The 23,352-nt window shown below is 42.5% G+C and overlaps 1 protein-coding gene across 7 annotated transcripts in view; it reads right to left on the bottom strand.

Annotated features, from left to right (window-relative positions):
- RERE (arginine-glutamic acid dipeptide repeats) overlaps nucleotides 1–23,352 on the bottom strand; it is a 404,253-nt gene that overhangs the window by 83,095 nt on the left and 297,806 nt on the right. For all 7 annotated transcript variants that reach the window (XM_079133348.1, XM_079133347.1, XM_079133349.1 and 4 more), the window contains one exon: nucleotides 9,487–9,585. In XM_079133348.1, coding sequence (XP_078989474.1) covers nucleotides 9,487–9,585 — 99 coding nt within the window. The remainder of the gene's footprint in view (nucleotides 1–9,486; nucleotides 9,586–23,352) is intronic.

Genomic DNA, 23,352 nt, shown 5'->3' on the forward strand with positions numbered 1-23,352 from the left:
ACTCAAGACTACCTAGTCCAGTGTGGAGGCACCCAAGCAAACCCAGTGAGCAGATGCCCACGCAGGACAAGGAGAACCCTGAGGACCAAACTAACTTCCAGGCCTTCCCTAGGAAAAGGGTACTCTTCATTCTAGGTCACCTGTGAACATCCAACCTCTCATAAGAAGGAGGGGCTGGGGAAGAAACAGAGCAACACTGCTGGGGAACAGTAACCTGGCCAGCATTCTGCTGGGTGCATGCAGCATCAATCCTCAAGATATTAAAGATAAGCACCAAGGCCTTGACCAAGCAAATGTCAGTGGACAGGGATACTTGTTCAAACAATGTTAGAAGGCCTTTCCTAAGCTGATCCTTAAAGCCAGGGTTTTGGTCCAAAGGAGAAAGATTTTTGAAAATACCTCCTCTTTCACCTAAGTGATGTCACTCAGCGCATGACAGCTAAAGTCCTAAATTGTCTACTCTTTACTTTCTCAATTAAAATTTGTTAGAAATGTCTTATGACACAACCAACTGCTACCCCACAACACAGGGACAGTACCTGCCCTTACCTTTCCGAGTAGCTTTCTTTTGCCTATGCAGGAAAACCACACTCTTCTCACGAATACGAAACTCAAATAAACACAAGAGGCAGACCCTGACTACACTGGTTAGAAACCTGAGATGCTTCAGTTTAACACAGCAAGCCACGGTAGGAGTCAGGGACGTGTGACTCAGAAGCCCGCACAGCGGAACCGTAAAAACGCCACTGCAAGGTATTCTGGGCAGAAGACTCAGCTCAGTCCTTGAGGCCGCCTCATTAATTCCATAACAATACGTAACTCTGTGAAGCCAAGGAGCTGCTAAGGCCTCTGGTCTGACAAGCCCCTGGCTTTCTGGCCTCACATCTTCCTCTGCTCTTCCACAATGGGGCTTCCTTGCCACCTCTGGACACCCCACCAGGAGTTCCTTCTCCTGAGGGCCTCTGCATCACGGCTTCCTCGCTCTAGAATGCTCTTCCCTGTATCTTTTCAAAAATAGCTGTCACTTTTTTTTAGGTTTTTACTTGAAAGAGACATTTTGGGGCTATCTTGCCAAACTAATACCAAGCACCAGGAAAGCAGACCGACTGACCCTGGGTCTCCACACTAAGTTGGTGAGGTCTCTTTCTACGGTCACCAAGCATACTCTGCTTCCTAATACCTCAGTACTTTGCTTTACAAATGTGGAAAACACATTAGAATCTCCCCATAAAAAGACACTTCAGAGTTGGGAAGCTGAGACAGAAGGGTCTCAAGTTTGAGGCTCATCTGGACAACTTAGTGAGACCCTGTTTCAAAATGAAAAACTAAAAAAATAAATAAGGACTGAGAATGTAGCCCAGAGGCAGAACACTTCCAGGTTCAATCTCCAGTGCCCCCTAACCACACACACACAAAAAGGTTTAAAAAACATCTTAAAGCAGTGCTGAAACCTCAGTCCCAAGGGCCCCACTGCAACACTGAAATGTGCCAAGGGAAGAGGATGAAGAAGAAAGGATGGTGCTTTAGGGAGGAAGCAGTGAGGCTGCCGAGGCCCTGACTGGGTCCACCGTGACAGCTTCGGACGTCAGACAGCAGTGTGCCAGGGGAACACGTCTCACGCAGGCCAGCGTTCTTCACAGCCTCTTTCTGCCCCCGACCTGAGCTTGCCAGTCTAACACGCCTCACCAGGAAGATGCAAGGCTCCAATGCCACTGTACAGAGAAAGTTCCAAGCACACACATTAAAATTGACTTTCTGTTGCTAAGAAACTGCCGAAGAAAAAGATTTTCCATCTTCTTCATTTATAAAATAACCACTTTGTCCATGGGAGAACAAATGCAATCTCTCAAGTCCTCTTGTGTCGTGTTCACATTTTTTAAATGAACAGAAGACCAAGTGACTCAAAGTGTATGCTATCCTTAATTTTTTATATGCCCTTGAAAATGAGATGGAAAATATGGTTTCAACAATCCACTATTTATGAACCTTTCAAGCAGAAGATCCCCCCCATTTCCCTCCTCAAGCAAAACTAAAAAAATAATCCATAAAAAGTAATCTTTGATTTAAAAAGACTATCCTGAGCAGAAAGGAATAATTTAGGGTAAGCTTCTGTTCAATGTGGGGCTCCTTCCCAGCTCTCTCTTCTGCTGTGCCCAGGCTCAAGGCCTAAGCACACACGTATACGCGTGCAAACACGCACCTACTAATTCTGTGTGGGGCCTGGAAAGGAGCACAAAGGGTTCTTGATATTAAGAAAAACATAAGATGGGGATAATAAATCTTTAAAAACATTACCAGTTAAAGAAAATAGGATAAAGAATGATCTTGTTTAGAAAAAAAAAAAAGGGGGGGGGGGAGAAATGGGCATAAATATTTCTTTGACCACAATATAGAGAGGCAGCCTGGAGTGTTACAAAGCCATGTAAGTGAACAGCAAGGTCACAGCTGAATTGCAAGTTTAACCCAGGGGCAACTACTGCAGAATGAAATACTGAAGCAAATTCTTAAAATATCTCACTCCTTCTAATGCTTGTCCTATCTCATTTACTCAAGGATTTTTAAAATACATTCTCTTTCCAGCTTGTTAAACAGTAGAATCTTTCTGCAAACTAATGGACAGAATTGATTGCCTTACACCAACTTTTCTGCACATATAATTGATTTTTAATTCGCTGTCTCATTTCCGAAAGGACTTGACAATAAACTCCACTCTATCCACACTATCGACTTCTTTAAACAAGGATTTGGTACAAAGGTTGATGGGAGTTAATCACAGGAGAGACAGTCCTGTTTCATTAACACTTGAAATAACAAGCAATCTTACCTGAACCTACATTTTTTTTAAATACCAATAACTGGTTTTTACCATGAGTCACAATAAAAATATATAACATGGAGTAATACATGATCATAAATGTTTAGGCAATAGGTCAGCATTTATATTTCTCTTAATTTTTTCCAACTCTCATATCTAAAAATTCAGTTCTTCAGAAACAGTTACCAGTTTCATTTGAAAGAAGGGTAGGAGTAAAGAGAAAAATCTACTTTGATTCATTTTAAAATTAACTAAGTTCTGGGCTGGGCATATAGGCCCAGAATTTGACAGAGAACTTGTTTAGACCATGGGTTTGTTCACCCCTCTGCCCAAATTCACTAAGTTTCTAGTACATGATTCAATGATTCATTGAACATGCATGTCTGTCTTTCAGATTAATAGTGAAATTACCAAGTAAAGTTGTAAGATTTTTCACATTAAAATGTCTTTAGAAAGATTATAACTTCAGGGCTGGGGATATAGCTCAGTTAGTTGGCAGAGTGCTTGCCTTGCATGCACCAGGCCCTGGGTTCAATCCCCAACACCATGGGGGTAGGGGGCTTCAGAAGTTATAATTTTAACGTTATGGTTCAATTTTCATGTATGCAAATCTGCACACATAAAATAAGTATACAATAACATAAAACCATAAACAAAGACCCAATGATCACAAGAAACAGTAAGTAAAATGTACAACATGGTGTTTAGCGATGATGTTTTAATTACCTTCAGTGTTTCTATAATGACATTCTTTTTTTTAATTTTATTGTAAACAAATGGGATACATGTTGCCTCTCTGTACATGGCGCAAAGGCATACCATTTGTGTAATCATAAGTCCACATACAGTAATGTTGTTTGATTCATTCTGTTATTTTTTCCCTTCCCCCCACCCCTATAATGACATTCTTAACAGTAGAGGAAATTTACAAAAAAATTGTTGAAAGAAGAAAAGGAATGGATTCATCTTAGATGACCTATATGACAGGATCCGCTTATCTTCAACATATTTTGTATGACTACATAAAATGGCCAAAAACTCAGGAAATTATATAGTTCCTCAAATAGGTATCATACAACCTAGCCTCCCCCGCCATATTGTGAATGTGAAATTTTAAAACCAAACATCAGGACTGTGGGTATCTGAAACCCACGTGGGGCCAACTGAAGGTGGGGGAGCCTCTCTTCCCTTGCATCCCCGCCTCTGCATTCACCTACACTCTCCTGCTCTCCAGGGCCTTAACTTTTGATTTTGCTGTGAATTATATTTTCTTCAGTTGCCACACAAACAGTAAATAAAATTTATTGTATTTTTACTCCACTAAGCAGCTCTGTCTTTGGGCTTGTCCAGATGCCTGGTTTGAAAGAGCGAACAATGAAAACAATGTTTTCTCAAGCAGACATTCCAAAAAGGGTACAACAAAGGCATTGAGGACCTCTGGGGAGACCCCGCGCAAATGGCCGTGCCACTCTCCCCGAGTAATTCCCCCACCAGCCACACTGGTTCACTGGGTGACAAATACTCAGGAAATTAGTTTGCCATGTACGTCAATTTTGAAAGGATTTTCATTTATATTTATGATAAACCAGCTTTAAATTGAAGGAAGGTTTAGATGTTTTAAAATTTATGAACTTGTAAATAAATCCATGTACATGGCCAATTAAGGTTTATCACTACCATGGATTACTATCTTTGAAGCAAAATTTCAGTTTATTTTTATCTAGGTTGTTCACCTCAATGTATGACATCAAAAGTGGTATAAAATATTTAATGGATGGCATATTTCAAGATAAAAGCTACTGTTAGCCAAGATGAAATGGACACACTCTGCTGTACTACTCTAAGCAACAAAACCTTCACATATGCAGCACCTGGATTTTTGCTGAAAGCTAATTCAACATGAAAATAATTTCAAAAACTAAGTAACAGGCAACAGGACAGGAAGCAAGGGGTGAAAAACACAAAGCTCAGTGGAACACCCAATCTTACAACCCTGCAACTCAGGCTGAACTACACAAGGAAAGAGCAGGCCCTGAATTTTAAAAAGAATTCAATTAACATCCCCAGTATTTCCCTAATCAACAGCTGAATGCTAATTAAGAGCACAGCATCAAGCAGCAGTGGAATCCCAGTGCAATAAGCAGCAACACAACAGCAGCCCGCGCTACCTTCAGCCTGCATGCATAAATAAACAGAATTAATAACTATCCAAGCATGGAAGGGTGACTTAATCTGTTTCGATTAGGTGCAGTTCAGCCCAGGGCCTTTGTGTTATATTTAAATGTGTTCATCATGTTTAATTAAAAACCTAATAATCTAGGATTTCTGGGGTTTTGCTTTTTAGGTTCTGATATGTAGCTCCTCCTTTTTCTTAAGTTCTAACAATTTGGATGATTTTCTGAAAAGAAACAATATTTTATTTTATGTCACTACTACGGAATTACATACACACCCCAGGTGGGCCTCAAATTTGCTTCTCCACCTCCTGAGTAGCTGGGATTACAGGCGTGTGCCACCATACCTGGTTGGAATCATATTTTTAGCATAAATGTATGTGAAATTGGTTAATCACCAACAGAACAGTCAAAGGTGGCATCTGGCCATTTCTTGTGGCTCTATCCCTGCCATACCATAGTATTTGAAAAGCTTCATAAATTCACCTAGGATTTCTTCCAGAATGTTTCCCTGGTTTGACCCACTGTATTTTACCTAAAATATACACTACAGGCCAGCAACCAAAGCATTTCTTGCAGTCACGCCACAAAAGCATAACTGTTTTGCAGTATCTGATACAGAATCTGACAAACTGGCACAAATTTGGCTTCAGAGCAACAAGATTTAAAGAATCTTAGCCCCAAAGCAACTTCAATTAGAAATACCATATCTACACTCACACACAAACTGTCAGAGCAATTACTGAGAGAAGGTGTGAGATGAAAGGCTTCTTCTAGTGTAATTTTTAGTCTCAGATCTACAGAATTGGTGATCTGAGAGACTTAGGAAGAAACAGTTGAGTGACGTTATGATGATGTTGACAAAAATGACAATGATGATGAGTAATTTGAAAAGCATTTTCCAAAAGTCAAATTTTCAAGGTCAGTTTTGGATGCATGTAAGAGTTTTTTGATGTTAATTCAATAATATTAACTATTACAAATTTCAAAATGCTGGACTGAGGAAGAGCTGAGTAAAGAAATTTTAGGAACAATAACTTTAATTAAACAAAGTGCCATCAATATTTTTCAAGCCCTTTACAGGGAGAGACATCATCCTCACCTTAATAAGTTTACAAACTAGGAAGGCAATCGGCTCAGAAATAAAGTTTGTGAGGTACAACCAGCTCATGATCATGACATAAAAGTCAGCATGAGGAAGCAGGGGACAAGTGCCAGTACAGATGCAGATGAGAGGCACACTTCGGAAGGGGACTGACAGTTGTGGCTGCAGAGGGCTGAATCAGCTAGGGAAGGGTCAGGCTCCATCCTGGTGGGAGAAAAGCTAGTTCCTTCCGGGAGCAGGGAGCTTGCCCATCAGGAGGCACGGCTGGCGGGCACTCCTGCCTGCAGGCACCAGTGGTCACCCTCTCACAGGGGCGGCCACTTCAGCATTCTCATACAGGCCATGGCAACAACTTGTGGAGGGCTTTGCTGGTGCTGGTGAGATCAAATCAATACACCAGAGACAACAAAGTCTAAAAATAACTAGAATGTTCAAAGTGTACAGAAAACTGTGAGAAGAAATAAGGTAGGTCCTTATACTTATTTGGGTGGACACACTTGTTTTACGTCTGCGATTCCTAGGGTGAGAAAAAGTGGCAAAGTCATTAGAAGGGGGCCGCTTGAACACAGCAGGTGTTTCTTCACAGTCAAAGGCAACCGAGGTAAAGAGGGATTGCCTTGTTGCCACATAAATCTATTCAAAGATTGGGATACATACATCAGACGCCTTCTTCAACCTATCAATTATTCAATCACTCCCTCTCATTCACTGTGGAAGCTTTAAAAAGCAAGCTTCACTTTCTACAAATCGGAGAACCATTTGATCCCTAGGATCAGCAAGGGCTGGGTGACTGCCAAAACATTTCTCGAAACAAGAAGCAAACATGATAAAAATAAGCCCAAACCAACTTGAGTTTATGCAGTTAGGGATCATTATCCCATACTTGGAATGGTTGCCACTTTGGAGTCCTGTTTTGTTTTTCAAAGTTAACTCTGGGCTCTTTCTGATGCCCGAGGTTCCCCCGCACACACTGCTAAGTCTGTATGCAGCCGCAGTGGGGACACAGTCAGCATCGTGCCTGAGAGAAGCAAGGACTGCAGAAAAAGGAAATCAGCTTTCTCTTAAGCAGGAAGAGAGGACTTTGTGCTGTGTATTTAAAAAATTCCAGAGGGAATGAAGGTCATGAGAAAAATGGCAGAAGGGGAGAGGAGAGAGTCAGCGCCAGAAGGTCAGAGAAAGGAGGAGGGGGCAGAGGGCAGAAACCGAGAGAAGGTGGGGGGTCGGGGGCACCACAAAGACGAAGTGAGAGGACAGAAGAGGTGCTCAAGAACCAAAGGTGAGCAGGTCAGGGGAGCAGCTGTTGTGGTACCCAAGCACCAAGAGAATGCCCGAGCCAGGCCAAGAGGAGGGAGGACAGCCTCCAAGTACTGCTTACATTCTCATTCCCTCTTCTTCTCCTTTTATCCTTCTTCACAAAAAGTGTGGAATTTAAAAATCTCACCAATCAAACCTGTCAACTTCTACCCACATAAATAGTTTCCAGTGAAGAGTATCAATGTAACTTCTCAAAACATCAGAATTTAATGTTTTCACTTTGGACATTTTTGAACATTCAAGATGTTTAAGATATTACCATCTCTCTACTAATCGCGGAGGGTTTGTAATTTTGAAGCAATTACACTAACTTCACCCACAGTTTGTGCAAGTTCAGTCTTGAGGGGGACCATTCAACAGGTGCTCTATCACCTAGGCCTGCAGGGCCTCTTCTGTCTCCCTCTGCTGCCTCCTTGTCCTTCCCCACTCCTCAGAGCCCTCACCAGCACTTACTACAGTCCCGGGATGAACACATCCCGTCTCTACCTTCCCCAGGTCCTGCCACCGCTCACCACCCCACCATGGCTACCATCCTGCCCACCCCAGGTTCCAGCCTGGACCATGGATCTCCCTGGAACTCAGCAGACTCAGAAACTGTACATGCACAGCAGAAGACAACACCCTGCTACAGCCCACAGGCCACATGTGATCTGCCCCTGGGATAGTCACCCCCTCCTCACTATGCCCCAACTACATTCCTGCATCCCCCCCCTTTTTTTGGTATGAGGGATTGAACACAAGGGCACTTAACCACCACTGAGCCACATCCCCAGACCTTTTTATGTTTTACTTTGAGACAGGGTCTCACTAAGTCACTTTAGGGCCTCACTAAGTTGCTGAGGCTGGCTTTGAACTTTTGATTCTCCTGCCTTAGCCTCCCAAGCTGCTGGAATTGCAGGCATGCACCCACCCACACCGGCCTCCTGCCTATTTAAAACACATGCCAAGTAGTTTTCAATTTGTGAACCAGAATTCTCTTCTCTTTGATGTCAAGAGGCTCCCCTCCTCACTTCACAAAGGTCTTGCCTTTCCTGACCTCTTCCAGGAGGCGATGCCCCCACCCAGGTGTTCCCAACCTCATTACCTTAACTACGCTGTTTATCCTTTGTACTTTTCCACCAAGTGAAACACAATTGAGTTAGGATGATCTCCCCTCTGAAAACATAAGACCCTCGAGAAGGGACCTCATGTTCTTGACACAGCTCCTAGCACAACACCTGGCACATGATATGCTCTCAATAAATATTGCTGCATAAATGAAATAAGCAGGATCAAGAAAGCACACGCCATTTCTAAACACTCTTCTTCAGCAGGCTTCATAAAACAGGTAAGGAACTTGTAATCAATATGTGAATCAGGGCCAGTCTTCTCTTCAATTTCATTTACCTGGAGGCAAATATCAAGCAGTAACACTCCTATTGAAGACTGTGTTTGCAAAAGCACAGGAAATCTCTCAGCCTTTTACAGCAATACCTTTTAAAAGTCACAAGATGGGGATGTAGCTTCACGGGCTCTGTCTGCTAGATGGAACTGAGGGTTTGCAAGTCTGTATTTGTGGGCATATTTCTTTCTCTCCAACTCCTTTAATGCGCCACAGCAACAAAATGAGCACATAAAATCTACTGTTTTTATTTCAAGTCTATCCTTCCTTCTTTTGATGAATGACCTGGAGAAGCTAGGGGTTCTGCAAGCCCTCAAAATAAAAACAAGTCACCAGGACCACTCTAGATTCTGTATCAACTGGTTTTGATGTGAATGTACCTTAAAATAGGAAGTTATCGCAAGACGGTTTGCACCAACGCCGACAATAAACCATGTTGACTTTTACAAAAGGAACAATTCATTTCTCCTCTCCAAGAAACTTGGGGACATCTTCCCCATCATCTACGGAACCTAATCTTACGAAAGTCAAATCTTCCTGTGTAATTGTGAGGCCTGAAGGTTCTTCTCTTTGATTCACAAATGCATGGGCAGTCTGTCTCCCGAATGAATCCCCACTCCCTGAGCAGCAGGGAGGGCACGCTGCAGGCGGGAACACCCTGATCGCCCAGAACCGAGGCACACAGGTCCATGCTCACCACTTCATCCTCAGTCCAGCACTTCTCGATCAGCTTGGGCACAGGCTTCTTCACCAGGCGCTGCAAGGCTTTGCCAGCATCATAGCCACTTTCATGTAGCTAAGAAAACAATAATTTTAGTTAGTTAGGAGAACCAAAGAGCAGAATTAGGAGCAACAATAAAAGGCAAGCCAGCATTTACTCTAACACAAGAATCACGGAAGGGTCACAAGACTCAAGCACTCCATCAGCAGGCAACCTGCTCTCATCCAGCCACACTGCCCGCTGCTGTTCTGTGAGGGTACTTTGGATCTAAAAAGTAACCTCGCCCCAAGGCCCAAGTGTTGAAGGTTTGGTCCCCAGTGTGGCACTACTGGGAGGTCTTATGTCACTGGGGGTATGCCATGGAAAGGGATTGTAAGGCACTGGTCTCTTCCACCCTCTTTGCTTCCTGACTGCCACTGGGTGAGAAGTTTCCTTTACCATGATGTGCTGTCTCATCACGGGCCCAAAGGCAAAGGGGCCAAGCAACCATGGACTAAAACCTCTGAAAGTATAAGCCAAATTAAACCTTTTGTCTTATTAAGTTGATTTATCTCAAGTAATTATTATAGTAAAGTTGACTAACGGAGAGGGAGAGAAGGCAGAGAATATTCTGGCAATAACATGAATAGCATCGAGAATGACAAAGCAAACATCTGATGAACATGTGGCCTTGCAGAGTGAGTGGCACATTCCTTGCACTCACTGTCTTCCCTACTCTCTTATTCTCTTATTTAAGAGTATTCTCTTATTTAAGCTCATGAAAAAGAAACTCTCACCATTTCATTTTATAGCTGAGAAAAGCGAGGCACAGAAAGGTCAAGTAAAGAGGCTCACCACACTGCACCACTGGGTGACAGAGCCAAGACTCAGACCCAGCCAGTGGCACTAGCACTCGTTCTACTTTTCCTGAAGCAGCCCAAGGACACCCTAGATTATGTTCTTTACTTTTGGCATTAAGTTTTTCTACTGCAATAATTCACTAGAAAGCATTTAAAGTGCCTAAATTTAAGCTTTTAAAGAAAACAATTTTGTTAACACTATGTTCATTTTTTAGTACTTATGAATGAAGATGCTGGTTTATCTACTCATGGCCTTTAGACCAGACTTCTCTTGTCAAAGCTAACCAACCCCACAGGCAGTACTGGGCACCACTAACCTCCTCCAACCTTGCAAAGACACTCTTCCCACGGCCCGTACAGCCCCCACCCATCCTACTTGCTGAGTCCCAACTTGCAGAGAGAAACAGCAGGTAGAAAGATTCTCTTGTTCAATCTATACCTCCAAACCATAGCCGCCCTCCAAAACCTTCACTAGGAACCTCCTTTTTATCAAGCCTCTAGTCCCCTGCCGCCAGAAGCTCTCTGTATATCCATTGCTTAACACAGTCTGTAACCTAAGGCGAGCCTTCAGAAACACTTGCCAAATCAAAAAATGACAGATTAAGTAAGCAAACACCTTTGACTATTGTCCCTTGGCAGACTCTCAATTCATCAGAACTCATTCACCCACTAGGATTCAGGCAATATGCTGGGAACTAGAATATGGCAGTGAAAAGTCTACTTTCAGAGGTATAAAAAGATTTAAAATAAAGTTAGATGTTTACTTTGCTGAATATCTAGAACAAGTAGATATTTGCCAAGTTCCATAACAAGGATTTTTTAATGAGATAACAGAGATTGAAAATGGAAAAAATAAAACAAAAAACTGTTTTCCCATTCAATTAAATAAATAAATGGGGGGAGGGCTGGGGTGTGGCTCAGTAGTTTACAGCCCTTGGGTTCAATCCTTGATAACAGGAAAAAAAAAAAATTATACACACACATACATGTATATGTATATGTATATGTATATAAAGCCCGGCATGATGGCTTTAAACACCTGTAATCCCAGAGACTTGGGAGGCTGAGGTAGGAGGATGGCAAGTTCAAGACCAGTCTCAGTGACTTAGTGAGACCCTGTCTCAAAATAAAAAAATAATAAGGGTTGGATATAAAGCTCAGTGGTACAGTGCTCCTGGATTCAATATCCCCCCCAAAAAGTTTTATTTTGTGTGTGTGTGATAATTTGAAATCAAATCAAGTTGATCAAATTGTAAGTTTCTAAAAAGCTCATGGTAATATGGATGGTTTAGAAGAAGTGATTATGGAATATATGACAACTATAAGGAAGTGTGAAAAATCTATAGGCTGCAGAGCCAGACTACCTGGACTTTTGGATCTGCTACTTAGTGGGTACATGATTCGAGCAAGTTACTTATCATCCTAGTGCCTCAATTTTGACATCTCTAAATGTGGGCATCAACCTCTCAGGGCTATTGTGAGGCTATCATTAGGCTATAATGTTAGCTATTTTTTTTTTTTTTTTTTTACATAGAAATGCATCGTGGTGCACATCTGTAATCCCATGGATTTGGATGGCTAAGGCAAGAGAATCATAAGTTCAAAGCCAGCCTCAGCAATTTAGTGAGACCCTGTCTCAAAATAAGGGTTGGGAATGTAACTCAGTGATTAAGTACCCCTTGGTTCAATCCTCAGTGCCAAAAAAGAAAAGAAAAAAAGGAAAGCACTCTTATCTCAATTTTCATCGTTTTTCTAGATTAGAGAGTAACCTTTTAGAGATACAAAAGAATTAATTAAGCTCTAAATAAAAACCACTTATCTTCCACATAATTACCCTCGTCAATACTGTAGTTAGTGAAATCTGATTAAAACTATGGTACAGTACACAGGAAAAATTTTAAATTTTATGTGCGTGATAGCAGGATATTTCTCATAAGAATGTAAGCCCCACTCTAAAAGCAAACTGCTGAGTGGGTGAGTTGAAATCACATATTGTTAATCCCCATGTCATTCCTGTCTGTTGATGGACCAAGGAGGAGATGACGTGAATGACTTGCTGTGCTGCTTCTTGTGGCCGTTTGGCTTGGAGGGGGCCACTGCCTGCACAATGCCCCTCAGCTGAATTTCTACTGAGGTATTCAACGGAGAAGTAGTCACACTTCTTTACAAAACTCTCCCCTGAAGAAGCTACTGAACTGACGTGATAACATGAGCTCCCTTCCACTACTGGTAAATCCCTCCATTCCTTTGATCCACTGTCTGGCAGGTCTCTTCAAAAATTCCTGCTCCCAACCTCCCCATGATATAAACCTAACTGCCCTAACTCAAAGATACACGTGCAAAGTACAAAGTGGGATTATTTACCTAAAGTGATGGGATGCTCCCTGAGTGAGTGGGGCTGGCACAGCACTGTGCTACATCATGTTTAGTAGCTGCGCCAACATGCCCTCTTCCTAGGAGTCACATGGACCTTGCTAGAGGGAGACCTTCTTAATGTTAACGAATACTGATTTTCACCTGCCAGGAATCGTCTGAGAAAACTGAGAGAGAGTCTTACAACTTTAAAAAAACAACAGTATCTGCCCCTTATCCATGGGGACTGTGTTTCGAGACCTCTAGTGGATGTCTGAAACCATGGATCTCACAGACCCTACGTGTACAACGTGTTTTCCCATACGTCCACACCTATGACAAAGTTTATTTTACAAATAAGGCACAAGAGAGTAACAATAACTACTAATAAAACAGTACAATTATAACAATATACCATAATAAGACAGGTGTGATGGCATATGCTTGAAATTCCAGTGGCTCCAGAGGCTGAAACAGGAGGACTGTGAGTTCAAAGCCAGCCTCAGCCAAAGCGAGGCACTAAGCAACTCAGTGAGATGCTGTCTCTAAATATACAAAAGCGCTGGGGATGTGGATCAGTGGTTAAGTGCCCCAGGTTCAATCTCCAGGACCAATAATAATAATAATGACTATTATTATTATTTAAAACCTGTCAATTTCTTATTTATGGAAATTTTTCTCACTTAATATTTTTGGACTACAGTTAGCTCAAGAGTGGAAAGTGTAACTGCTGGGGTGTAACTACATTTTATTAAATATGCTGGAAGTGCCAGGGGCCTATGCAGCTCCCAAAAGCAGATAATCTTCAGAGATCATTGGGAGAGTGCCTGCAGGCCAGGGCCTCCCTCACCCCCGCAGCACAGGCTCTGTCATGCTTACCTGTGCCAGGCACTCTTTTGAGTTGCTGGGGCAGACGGAGATGCAACAAGAAGATAAAGGAACACAGAAATGTTCTTTGGCCAAGAAAGCCACACCCTCTGATACTTAATAGAAAGGACTGTGCCAGGATGACACGTGGTTTTAAACGTCACACCCAAACTCGAGGGTCCTAAAAGGTTGTGTTCTACCATTTGCTGGATGCATTGTGAGCAAGTAAGCCCTTCTCAAAAAGGCTTTCTTTTCTGAATGATTGTGAAGATTTCCTGTCTTCAGAAAGGGACCAAAATAACATCAAGGAAGAACTAAACCAGACACTTTGACTGCATTCCTCACGTAAATTGGTACATTTACCAAAATATTACCTATCTTATATCTTCAAAGAACTAGCATTAAAAACATTCTCCACCAATATAGCATCAAGCTCTAAAGAATTTAAATTTCGTTTTGTGAAAAACGTTACGTTGCATTCAAATTTTAAACACCTGCTTAAGACCATGCAGATGATCTGTATCCTCAAAACATTTGATGCAGGCATCTCAATATTGCTAAGGTCAAAGGTTCTTTAATGTGAGTAAGACTTTCATTTTCCAAGGGAAGATTGTCAAAAGAAATTTCAAGGAAGATGTTGGGGTGGGGGTGGGGACTGCTTCACTTTCTAGCCAAGGAAAAGCAATTAAAGCAAGATAATTGAACCCTTCTGTACATTTTGTAGCCAAGTCAAGCTGGGAAAATCTGAAATGCAATTTGAACAAACAATGTAGAGAACAGAATGCAGAGAACTGTACACATTCGGAGCTACTGAAAAGATCACTGCACATGCACTGAGATCTCACACCACCCCTCACTCCAGCGACCACTGCAGGAAGACCTCATTCAGCAGAAGCTATTGCAACCTCCTCCCCATAGGTGTGCAGTGTTGTTTTTGTTTTAATCCAAAGAACAAATACTTGCCAATCTGTCTGCCTATTTTTAAAGTGTGTAACTGCACTTCTACACAAGTGAAAGTCATCTTCCCCGAAGCCAGGGCCAAGACCAAGGATTGATAGTTGGGGAATGTGGTAAAAAAATGGTGATTCTTCACCGATCCACTATTCATTTCAAGCGGTTCCGTCACAGAACTATCCTGTTTTGCCGTCTTTCAGCAATGTGTTCCAGGGCCCCCGGGCTTGTCCCATATACTGCAACGAAATGTTTGTTTCCTTTGTTTTTGTTTGGTTCCTTGTGAAAGAGCACAGGTGAACTCTTCTTCCCCTCTTAGGATCCAGCCTTCTTCTACTACATCTTCCGCCCAGAAGTGCTGGGACCATGAGATCCACCAGGGCAGTCCAACTTGAGCAGCTTTCCGTTCACTGCTCAAAGAGATACTGAGCAACTCTGTTTTCAGGTGGTGGTGGGTACCAGAGACCGAACTCAGAGGCACTCAACCACTAAGCCACATTCCTAGCCCTATCTTGTATTTTATTTACAGACAGGGTCTCACTGAGTTGCTTAGCACCTCACTTTTGCTGAGGGTGGCTTTGAACTGGCGATCCTCCTGCCTCAGCCTCCTGAGCCACTGGGATTATAGGGGTGCACCACCTCGCCCTGTGCTGAGCAATTCTTTATGTAAATAACTGGGCTGGCCATAGAGCTACAATGGCACGCAAGGACGGGCATGCATGAACTCTACAGAGTGGACTCAGGAGGGGACTAGGTGGCTGAGCACAAGAGGAGTCTCTGAATAACACCTGGTGTGGTTGCACTGTGACAACAGAAACGACTCCTCTGACTCACTGTACATCTGGAACTGGACACATTTTGTCAGCTGCATAAAAAGCTCTAAACAACTCCAATGCCTTCTGCAACCTGGCAAAAATGGCAAAGGACTGGAGGCAGGAGGCCGACTCATTGCCACCTCCGTCCCAGATCAGCTGAGTGGAGATTTTCATCTGTCAAATGGGCACACACCACCAGCTATGTCACAAAACAATGGAGAGCACTGCATGAGACACACGTGCCGAACGCTCAAACGTACGACAGCTCTGCACCATGCAGTGGTGTCTCCATGGCGCTGGTACTACAGATGCACGGCTCCTACACAAGACTGGCCACCCAACCAGGGGTCAACAAGCCAACAATGCTGATTGTCACTGCACATCTACCCTGTCTTGTTGCAGCCCCTGACCTGCAGGAAGGATTAGCAGTAAAAAAGTACCATGCCATGAGGTAGAAAAACACATTTCTGCATAATTGCCCAAGTTAAATCTGCTCCTCTCACCCTGCCTGACAAATCATTCCCTGCTTATTACTTTCTATAATTTAATATATATAAGTGCTTTACTGGCAAGTTTCTCAAAAGAATAAATAATACTTAATGACTGCCTACAGTTTAATTAACTCATGATTGAACTTCTCCTGAATTGCCATAAACATTAAATTATATCCTTCCTCAAAGCTGCCATGGACAGAAATCTTGTTTCAAGCTTTAACTCTGCTCTAAACAATTTTGAAATTTCAGCAAATCTGTATGTTGGACAGAGGGGTGAGAGAACAGACCTTAATGCCTGGTTATAAAGTGTGTTATTTTATAGAGCAAAGACAAGGTCTTAATTTAAATAAGATTGAAAATGTGCACATGTCTGAACACCTCATTTATATTACAGCAGTCATTAAACATCTCTGGATCTCGGCAGTCTTATTAGCATAAACTCTGAATTACCACAAGGTTTCAAGTTTCCACTCCTGCTTCTCATCTGAGCTGCCATTTTCTGTCCGCATGATGTTGCAAATAAATTTTCCTTTTGGCATGGCTCAGCTGTCAGGCACCTCTGTTCTATAATGAACCCATGCATTACATCTCCCGGTTCTGACAACTCTGGTCTCACACATCAAAATATTGTTCTTCAATTGTAATTTATAACTTAATTTAAATGTCCCTTTTCCTGTGACCTTTTTAGATCAAATGGCACTGTACCTGGCAGTTTCTGCTACAGCAAAGCATCCTTCTGCAATCGTAGCTATTGTAACAACTGCAGAAAAAGCCCAGGTCAGCCTGCTTTCGGGCTGAATATCAAATAATTGTAGTCCACTAAGAACAAAAGGAGATCTCAGTCTCCTACTATGCAAAAATGCTGTTTACACAAGGTAAGAAATTACTAAAATAATCTAGAAAGGAAAAAAGGTGGATTTGGAATCCTTGTTCTTACAGTTCTTTGCGTAATTTAAATTATCTCAATTATTTCAACAAGTGAGAAAGACTGTCAAATCCGTCAAAAACAAAATTAAAAAATTTTCTCCTAAACTGCAATTCATAGATATAGATACATTTCATGCATACCTGTTATCACCAATGACCTAGCATCAAGTATAAAGTATGATACATGTATATGCTAAAGAAATGAGAATTAAAACTACAAGCACAATGCTGATTTTTGTTTGGCCACTGTCACACCAAATAACACTACTTAGGCACCAGAGGGGCTAAATTTGTCTGAATATTCAATAGAAGCACATTTCCCAGACAATGGCAAAAACACAGAATTTAACTACTAAGAGTAAAACCCGAGGGAAAAGGTTTGATTCTCAGAAGGAACTAGTCTTCCCTCTCCTCTTCCACCTTCTAGGTGCCAGCAATGTCGCAGGAATCATGTTAGTTCCTGGGGCTGCACAGAAGAGAGCAGGAGCAGGGCAGGGTCTGCTGAGCAGAGCACGGGCTAGCAACTACTGGCCCTTCTGCATTTGTCACTGTGGCCAGAGCTCCACAATGAGAAAACAAAACCCAAGACAGCGTCTGCATCATCAGCCCACATTCTGTGAAGAAGCCCGAGACAGTCTCTGCTCCGAGCATCCCAACGTGCAGCTGTGGACAGGCACTCGGTGGGAGTGACAGCACCAAGACTGCCTCCTGCTAATGACACAGCAAGTACACGCGTGTGTCTTAACGTGTGTCTCGGAGCTGGTGGGGCAGGCAGAAGAAAGGACGGACCCAGCACTCAAAGAGAAAAGAACATGTGAACAAAACAAAATGCCTGCTATCAGGAAAAGGCACATAAGACCAGGGAACCCTGACAGGGATGACACTTACTCAGTCTGAAAACCATCGATTAAGTTCTAGAAACCACCGGCCAGTGTACGATGACCAGTCTTGCCTGTACTTGGTGACAGTGACAACCCAATAAAACACACTATTTTAGAAGCAAATAAAAATAGGCCATGTCATGTCCAGGCCACACCTCACCTGTGACTCAACTCCTCAGGCTGCCCTGCATCCCCCCTCAGTCCCAGCCCAGCCCTGTGACAACTGCATGAGAACCCCAGGCCACTTGGACCTGGCAGCAGGCTTCCCAACCCACAGGAAGAGAGCCCAGCCAGCAAGATTAGAAAGGAAGCACCCAAGATGGTACTTCAACAGAGGCCAGGCAAGCTGCTTGGAAATCAGGGAGCAGACCAAACTCAGAAGAGTTTTTTTCTTTTCTTTTTATTCATTCATTTATTTACTTTTTGTTTCTTTTTGCTACTCTCCGCCACCTGTCTTTTTGAAACTGTCTTCACACCAATACAAACACCAAGAAGAGCCTGGTACCAAAGACACAGGTTTGGGAGGTATGCAGAGTTGAAGCCTAAATAGAACTAGTTCTGGGTTGGATTTAAATGTCAGTTTTGCCACTGGCTCTGTGACTTTAGGCCAACTATCTTGCTAAGTCTCAGTTTTCTCGGCCTCAGAAAGGGAGAACAGAGAAAGTATTTTGGGTGACTACTTAGCGTGAACTAAGATCTGTGATAAGTGCTGATTAACAAGGGAAGTGGGCAGACAGACCACCAGGAAGCAGCTCTGGGAAAGAAGCGAAGGTGCGAGAGCTCAGAAGAGATTTGTGCTTAAGAGACCCAAACAGCCACACAATGACACTAGGAAGTGCATTAGTCTGTGAGACTAGAAGACAAGTTCTGACTTGCCAAGGGCTCAGGACAGAGAACAAGATGGAGATCAGGGGAAACATGAAGGTACTCTGATTCCTCAGACCTTCCTGTTTATCACATTCCTTCACTTTATAAAGATTCTTAAAAGGCAGAATATTACAAGATATCCCAAAGTAATGAATGGATATTAATTCATTAATTCAGAAAAAAATAGCCACTGGTCTAGGCCACTTCCCCAGACCAAACACTCATCAGCTACACCACTTGCTTGTTTGACTTAGACTACAGGGATTCAAGCTGTCCTAATTTCCAAGTCTCTGTGCAAGCCAAGTTTACACAGATCTTTACATGAAACTTCAGATAATTACTCACTTAAGCCAGTTAACCTTGCTTCCTCCTGCCCCAGGACCAGAGAAAGCAGGGCAGTGAAGGCAGAGGCTGCAGCCAGTGCTTCTAGGGGAGGGGCTGCTCAGAACTCAGCAAGTGGATCTGCTATCACGCCACACCCGAGGAGTGGAACTCTGGCCAGAGAGAAGCTACTGGCAGGTTCATGAATCCACTGTGTATGTCCTTTTCTGAAAGATTATCAGCTGAGAAAGACTTGTATCTGGCCACCAGTGGAAATGGTTCAGGATCACAAGTAGAAACTGAAACGTTTTTGTTTACTTCAAGCATCCCATCCTCACCTTGAAAACAGAAACGAAAATGTAACATGAAAACAGGCAGAAGCCTAGAGGGTGACAGCAACACCGCAGCCGTGTCCATCTCCTGTAGGAACGAGAGGCCACTCATAAAGGCTGAATTGACCTAGCGTGTATGAAAGGGAGGTTTTGACCAGACTCCTTCAGAGAGTCACATTTTACTCATTTTTTTTGGTGGTTCTGGGGATTGAAAACCTAAATCAAGACTAGCTTTGCCAGGATTAAGAAACATCTATAGAAACTGCTTCACATTCTTGTGAAATACACATGCAGAATTACCTGCTCCTAATCCATGGGGTTCAGCAGCCTCAATCTTGGTGGTTTCTGACAAGGGAGCTTAAGGTAGTGAAAACAATATTACATTTAATCTTTGTAACTGTGATGACAAAGTAATGGAACAGTGACCAAAGTGGCAAATACCAAAGCATATAAGGCACCAGAGTTGGGGGAATTTCTGCATGATGGGATTTTAGCCAAGAACAGAGGCAGGAAATAAGCAGAAAGCCTCTGGGCAAGGAAAACAGTATCCCCAAGAAATGGCCCTGGAGAGCCAAGAAGTCCCTCACTCTGAACTGCAGAAGCTAGCCACTTCACAATTCTGGTTTTGTCAATCTAATGAGAAGTCTCAAAAGAACAAATCAGGAAGACTGTATGATTTCAGAGCAGAGGAGCAGCAGAAGACTGACTGCTTAATGATGAAGATACAAAAGTTTGGAAAACTATTATGCAAACCAGAGATCTCAAACTCTTAACAGTCACATGTAATTCTGTGTAATGGCCACTAGCAATGATCACTCAGAGGCATCATGAAGAGACTAAATGAAAAAACTACAACTCATTTCTGAAGGAGAAAAGAGGGAAGGAAGGTGACAGGGAAAGAGCAATCTTCCTAAAGTGCTTGGGCAGGGAGGACACACACCAACTAACACACTGTGGGCAGGGCGAGGACAAGCCAACCCAGAGGCAGGGAAGTGAGGGGATGCAGTGCTGTCATCTAAGAACCCCAGCAAATGGCCAAGAAGGGGTCAACAACATGGAGCCTTCTGGAAAGAGGGGTGGTCAGGGTACCACAGATGAGAGGCCTGCAGGGCAAGGCTGTGGGGAAGGAAACTTAGTGAGACCCTATCTCAAAATTTAAAAATATAAAAATTTAAAAAAGAATCATGAGGCAGGCACTGCAGGGCACATCTGTAATCCCAGCATCTCGGGAGGCTGAGGCAGGAGGATTACAAGCTCAAGGCCAGTCTTATCAATTTAGCCAGGCTCTAAGTAACTTAGTAAGAGCCTATTTTCAAAATAAAAAAGCACCTGAGTTAAATCCCCAATACAAAAATTTTTTAAAATTAAGAAATTATGAAATAAGAAGATTACTGTAGATAATCCAGGAAGGCCTCAAATCCAATGCTACTTATTCACAAAAGAGAGGCAGTGGAGAAACACTTCACTGCAGAGGAGAAGGCAAAGTGAGAGCGAACAGAGCAAGAAATGAGCAAGTCAAGGACCACTAGCAGCACTAGGAGCTGGCAGAGATGAGGAACAGATTCTCCACGAGAGTGTGGTCCTGCTGCCGTTTCCTATTCCTGGCCTCCAGAACCATGAGAGAATAAATTTGTGTTGATTTCAGCCACCAGGTTCGTGGTACTTTGTTACAGCAGTCATGAGAAACTAATACACCAATCTTCAAAATTTGAGGGTAAAAAAATCACTAAGGAGAACTATAAAAAAGCATTCTAAAGAATACTTCAAGAGAGCATGAGAAACATGTACTAGGACAAATACTGTAAATGCTAGCCTTTTACAGTACATTTGAGGATGCACATTAGTGCGTGAGCCTCTCTGAGACCCGTGGCTTGGTTTGCTCTAACAATGAGGTGGATGCTGAGGTCATCAGCACCTTCGTCAGATGCTGTCCCATACAGCATGCAAACAGCAAGAACTCACATGTTTTTATTACTGAAAAAAATAAATAAATAAATAATGAACGTTTTTTCCAAAGACTCTTTTTAAACTGGTGTTTTTGTTGTCATTTTTGTTTTTTGGTAATGGGGATTAAACCATGGTCCTCAAACACTGGGTCCTGTTTCTTATTTTGAGACAGGGTCTCACTAAGTTGCTAAGGCTGGCTTTGAAGTTGTGATCCTCCTGCCTCACCTCCTAAGCTGCTGGAATTACAGGCGTGTACCAGCATGACCAATTCTGAAAGCCTCTTTTTAAGTGTAGAAAGGCTGATTTGTCCCAATCTGCTAACCTGCTATTAATGATTAATACAGGCTCAAAGATATTAAAATTTTAAGATTAATATTAAATGTACATTTCTTGAAACATCAATCTTTATCAAGAAAAAGTATCACCTGAAAAAAGGTTCTTAGATTAACAAATGAACTTTCTAACTTTTGCAAAACAAAAATGAAAGAATCGCATTTCTCAGTCCCTGCCAAGAACCAGGAAGACAGGATAGACACACAGAGACATGCATGAAGCAAAGGAATTTCTAACTGGCTAAAGAACAAATCCTCCAAATTTGCAGATTCACCAAGACCTTTCAAGAGGACTGCGATAAAGCCCCAGCTGGCCTCACTTCTGTCCTCAAGTTTAAATTTTTATGTTTCTATATATATATAAGACAGGTGCATTTATTAATTTATAGATAACACACTTTATAAAATTATTCAAGATTAAACTAAATTAGTTAATTTATAAAAAGCACTTAAGCTTATGTCTAGTATATAAGAACTCAATCGATAATAAAATTTAATTTTATTGTTGTTATTAATGGTGTTAGGCAGCTAATAGCTGAAACCTAATAAGGTGGAAACGACAGTGATAAACGTAAGGCCCTATGCCTGGTTCAGAGTTCAGTGGAAAAGCTCTGGGTAGGAGACAAGCAGCCTTGCAAAGGCAAGAACACAAAGAAAAGCACAACAAACAACACGAGACTGAAACCAGACCAAAAGGAATGGAGCAGCACAGGCCGAGGCTGTGCTCGGAGGAGCTGTGGGGATGTCCGCCAGCACCTCCCACTCAGCACTGCTCAGCTCGGCTCTGCCCCCAGGAGCTGCTCTGGTGAAGGGGCCATGCCTTAGAAGACACAGCAAGGCTGACCAGGAAGAGAAACAAACGGTTACACAGAAAAACGGCCAATATCACACCTCCAGACGAAACCTGAAAACTTCACCCTTAGAAAAAGAAACCCATCGTGGAAGGCTGACACCGCAGCACCAGCTGTGTGAGCTCTCCAGAGGAGGCGGCTCACAGACTGCAGGGCTGAAGGAGGGGCAAGTGGGAAGTCATGCTACCAGGGACAGGGTTTCTTTCTGGGGGGTGACAAAAATGTTCCAAAATTGATTGTGGCAATGGCTGCACAAATCTTGAACACACCAGAAGTCATAAAAGTGAACGATTTAAATGGGTAAACTAAAAAGATTTTGAATTACATCCCAATAAAGCTGCTATAAGACAAAGAAAAGAAAAGAGAAGGCTGAAGAATCTTGACAGGGGCTCCTGAGGAAAAGCAGAGCCCTGCCTGTGAAGGGCTGTGCCGGGAGCAGGACAAATGAAAGAACCCACGATGAGCCACTCAGCTAAACACGCACGTCACGGAGAGGCTGGGACACAAGTGGCCACAGCGCTCTCGCTCATCTCAGGGACAGAAGAGTGGGGCGTGAAACTCAGCTTTAAGCAAAGCTACAGACCACCTGAGAAAACAAGATATTAACACATTGAAACTTAGAAGGCACATTCATCCAAAAAGACCAAGAAAAAGAAATAATCTGATAATTTCTTACAAGTTGCCACCTGGCACTTGAAAACAGAAGGGAGTTTATGAAGTTCTTATCCCAAAGAAAACCACATTGGTAAAATTTCTTAACACTTAATTTTCAAAATCAAAGTTTAAATGTTTCCAACTGGTCAGAGCACAACAAATAAAAGTTGAAGTTTATATGTTATTATGTTAACAATCAGTTGAAAAGTATTGATTTTACCAGAAAACCTCAACTGCATGGTCTCAACTAAATGCACTAATTAACGGCACAGCATGCAGCAGACTCCAATACGGTGTTATTACGTAAACAACACTAACAGCAGTACTTGTCAAGACTGATTTATATGAGGCGCAGCTCTGAAATTTATTGGATTTCCATAATAAGAAATCATGAAGCATATCAACTTTCCCC

Source organism: Sciurus vulgaris (genome assembly GCF_902686455.1).
Source record: "Sciurus vulgaris genome assembly, chromosome: 1".
NCBI classification, from domain to species: Eukaryota; Metazoa; Chordata; class Mammalia; order Rodentia; family Sciuridae; genus Sciurus; species Sciurus vulgaris.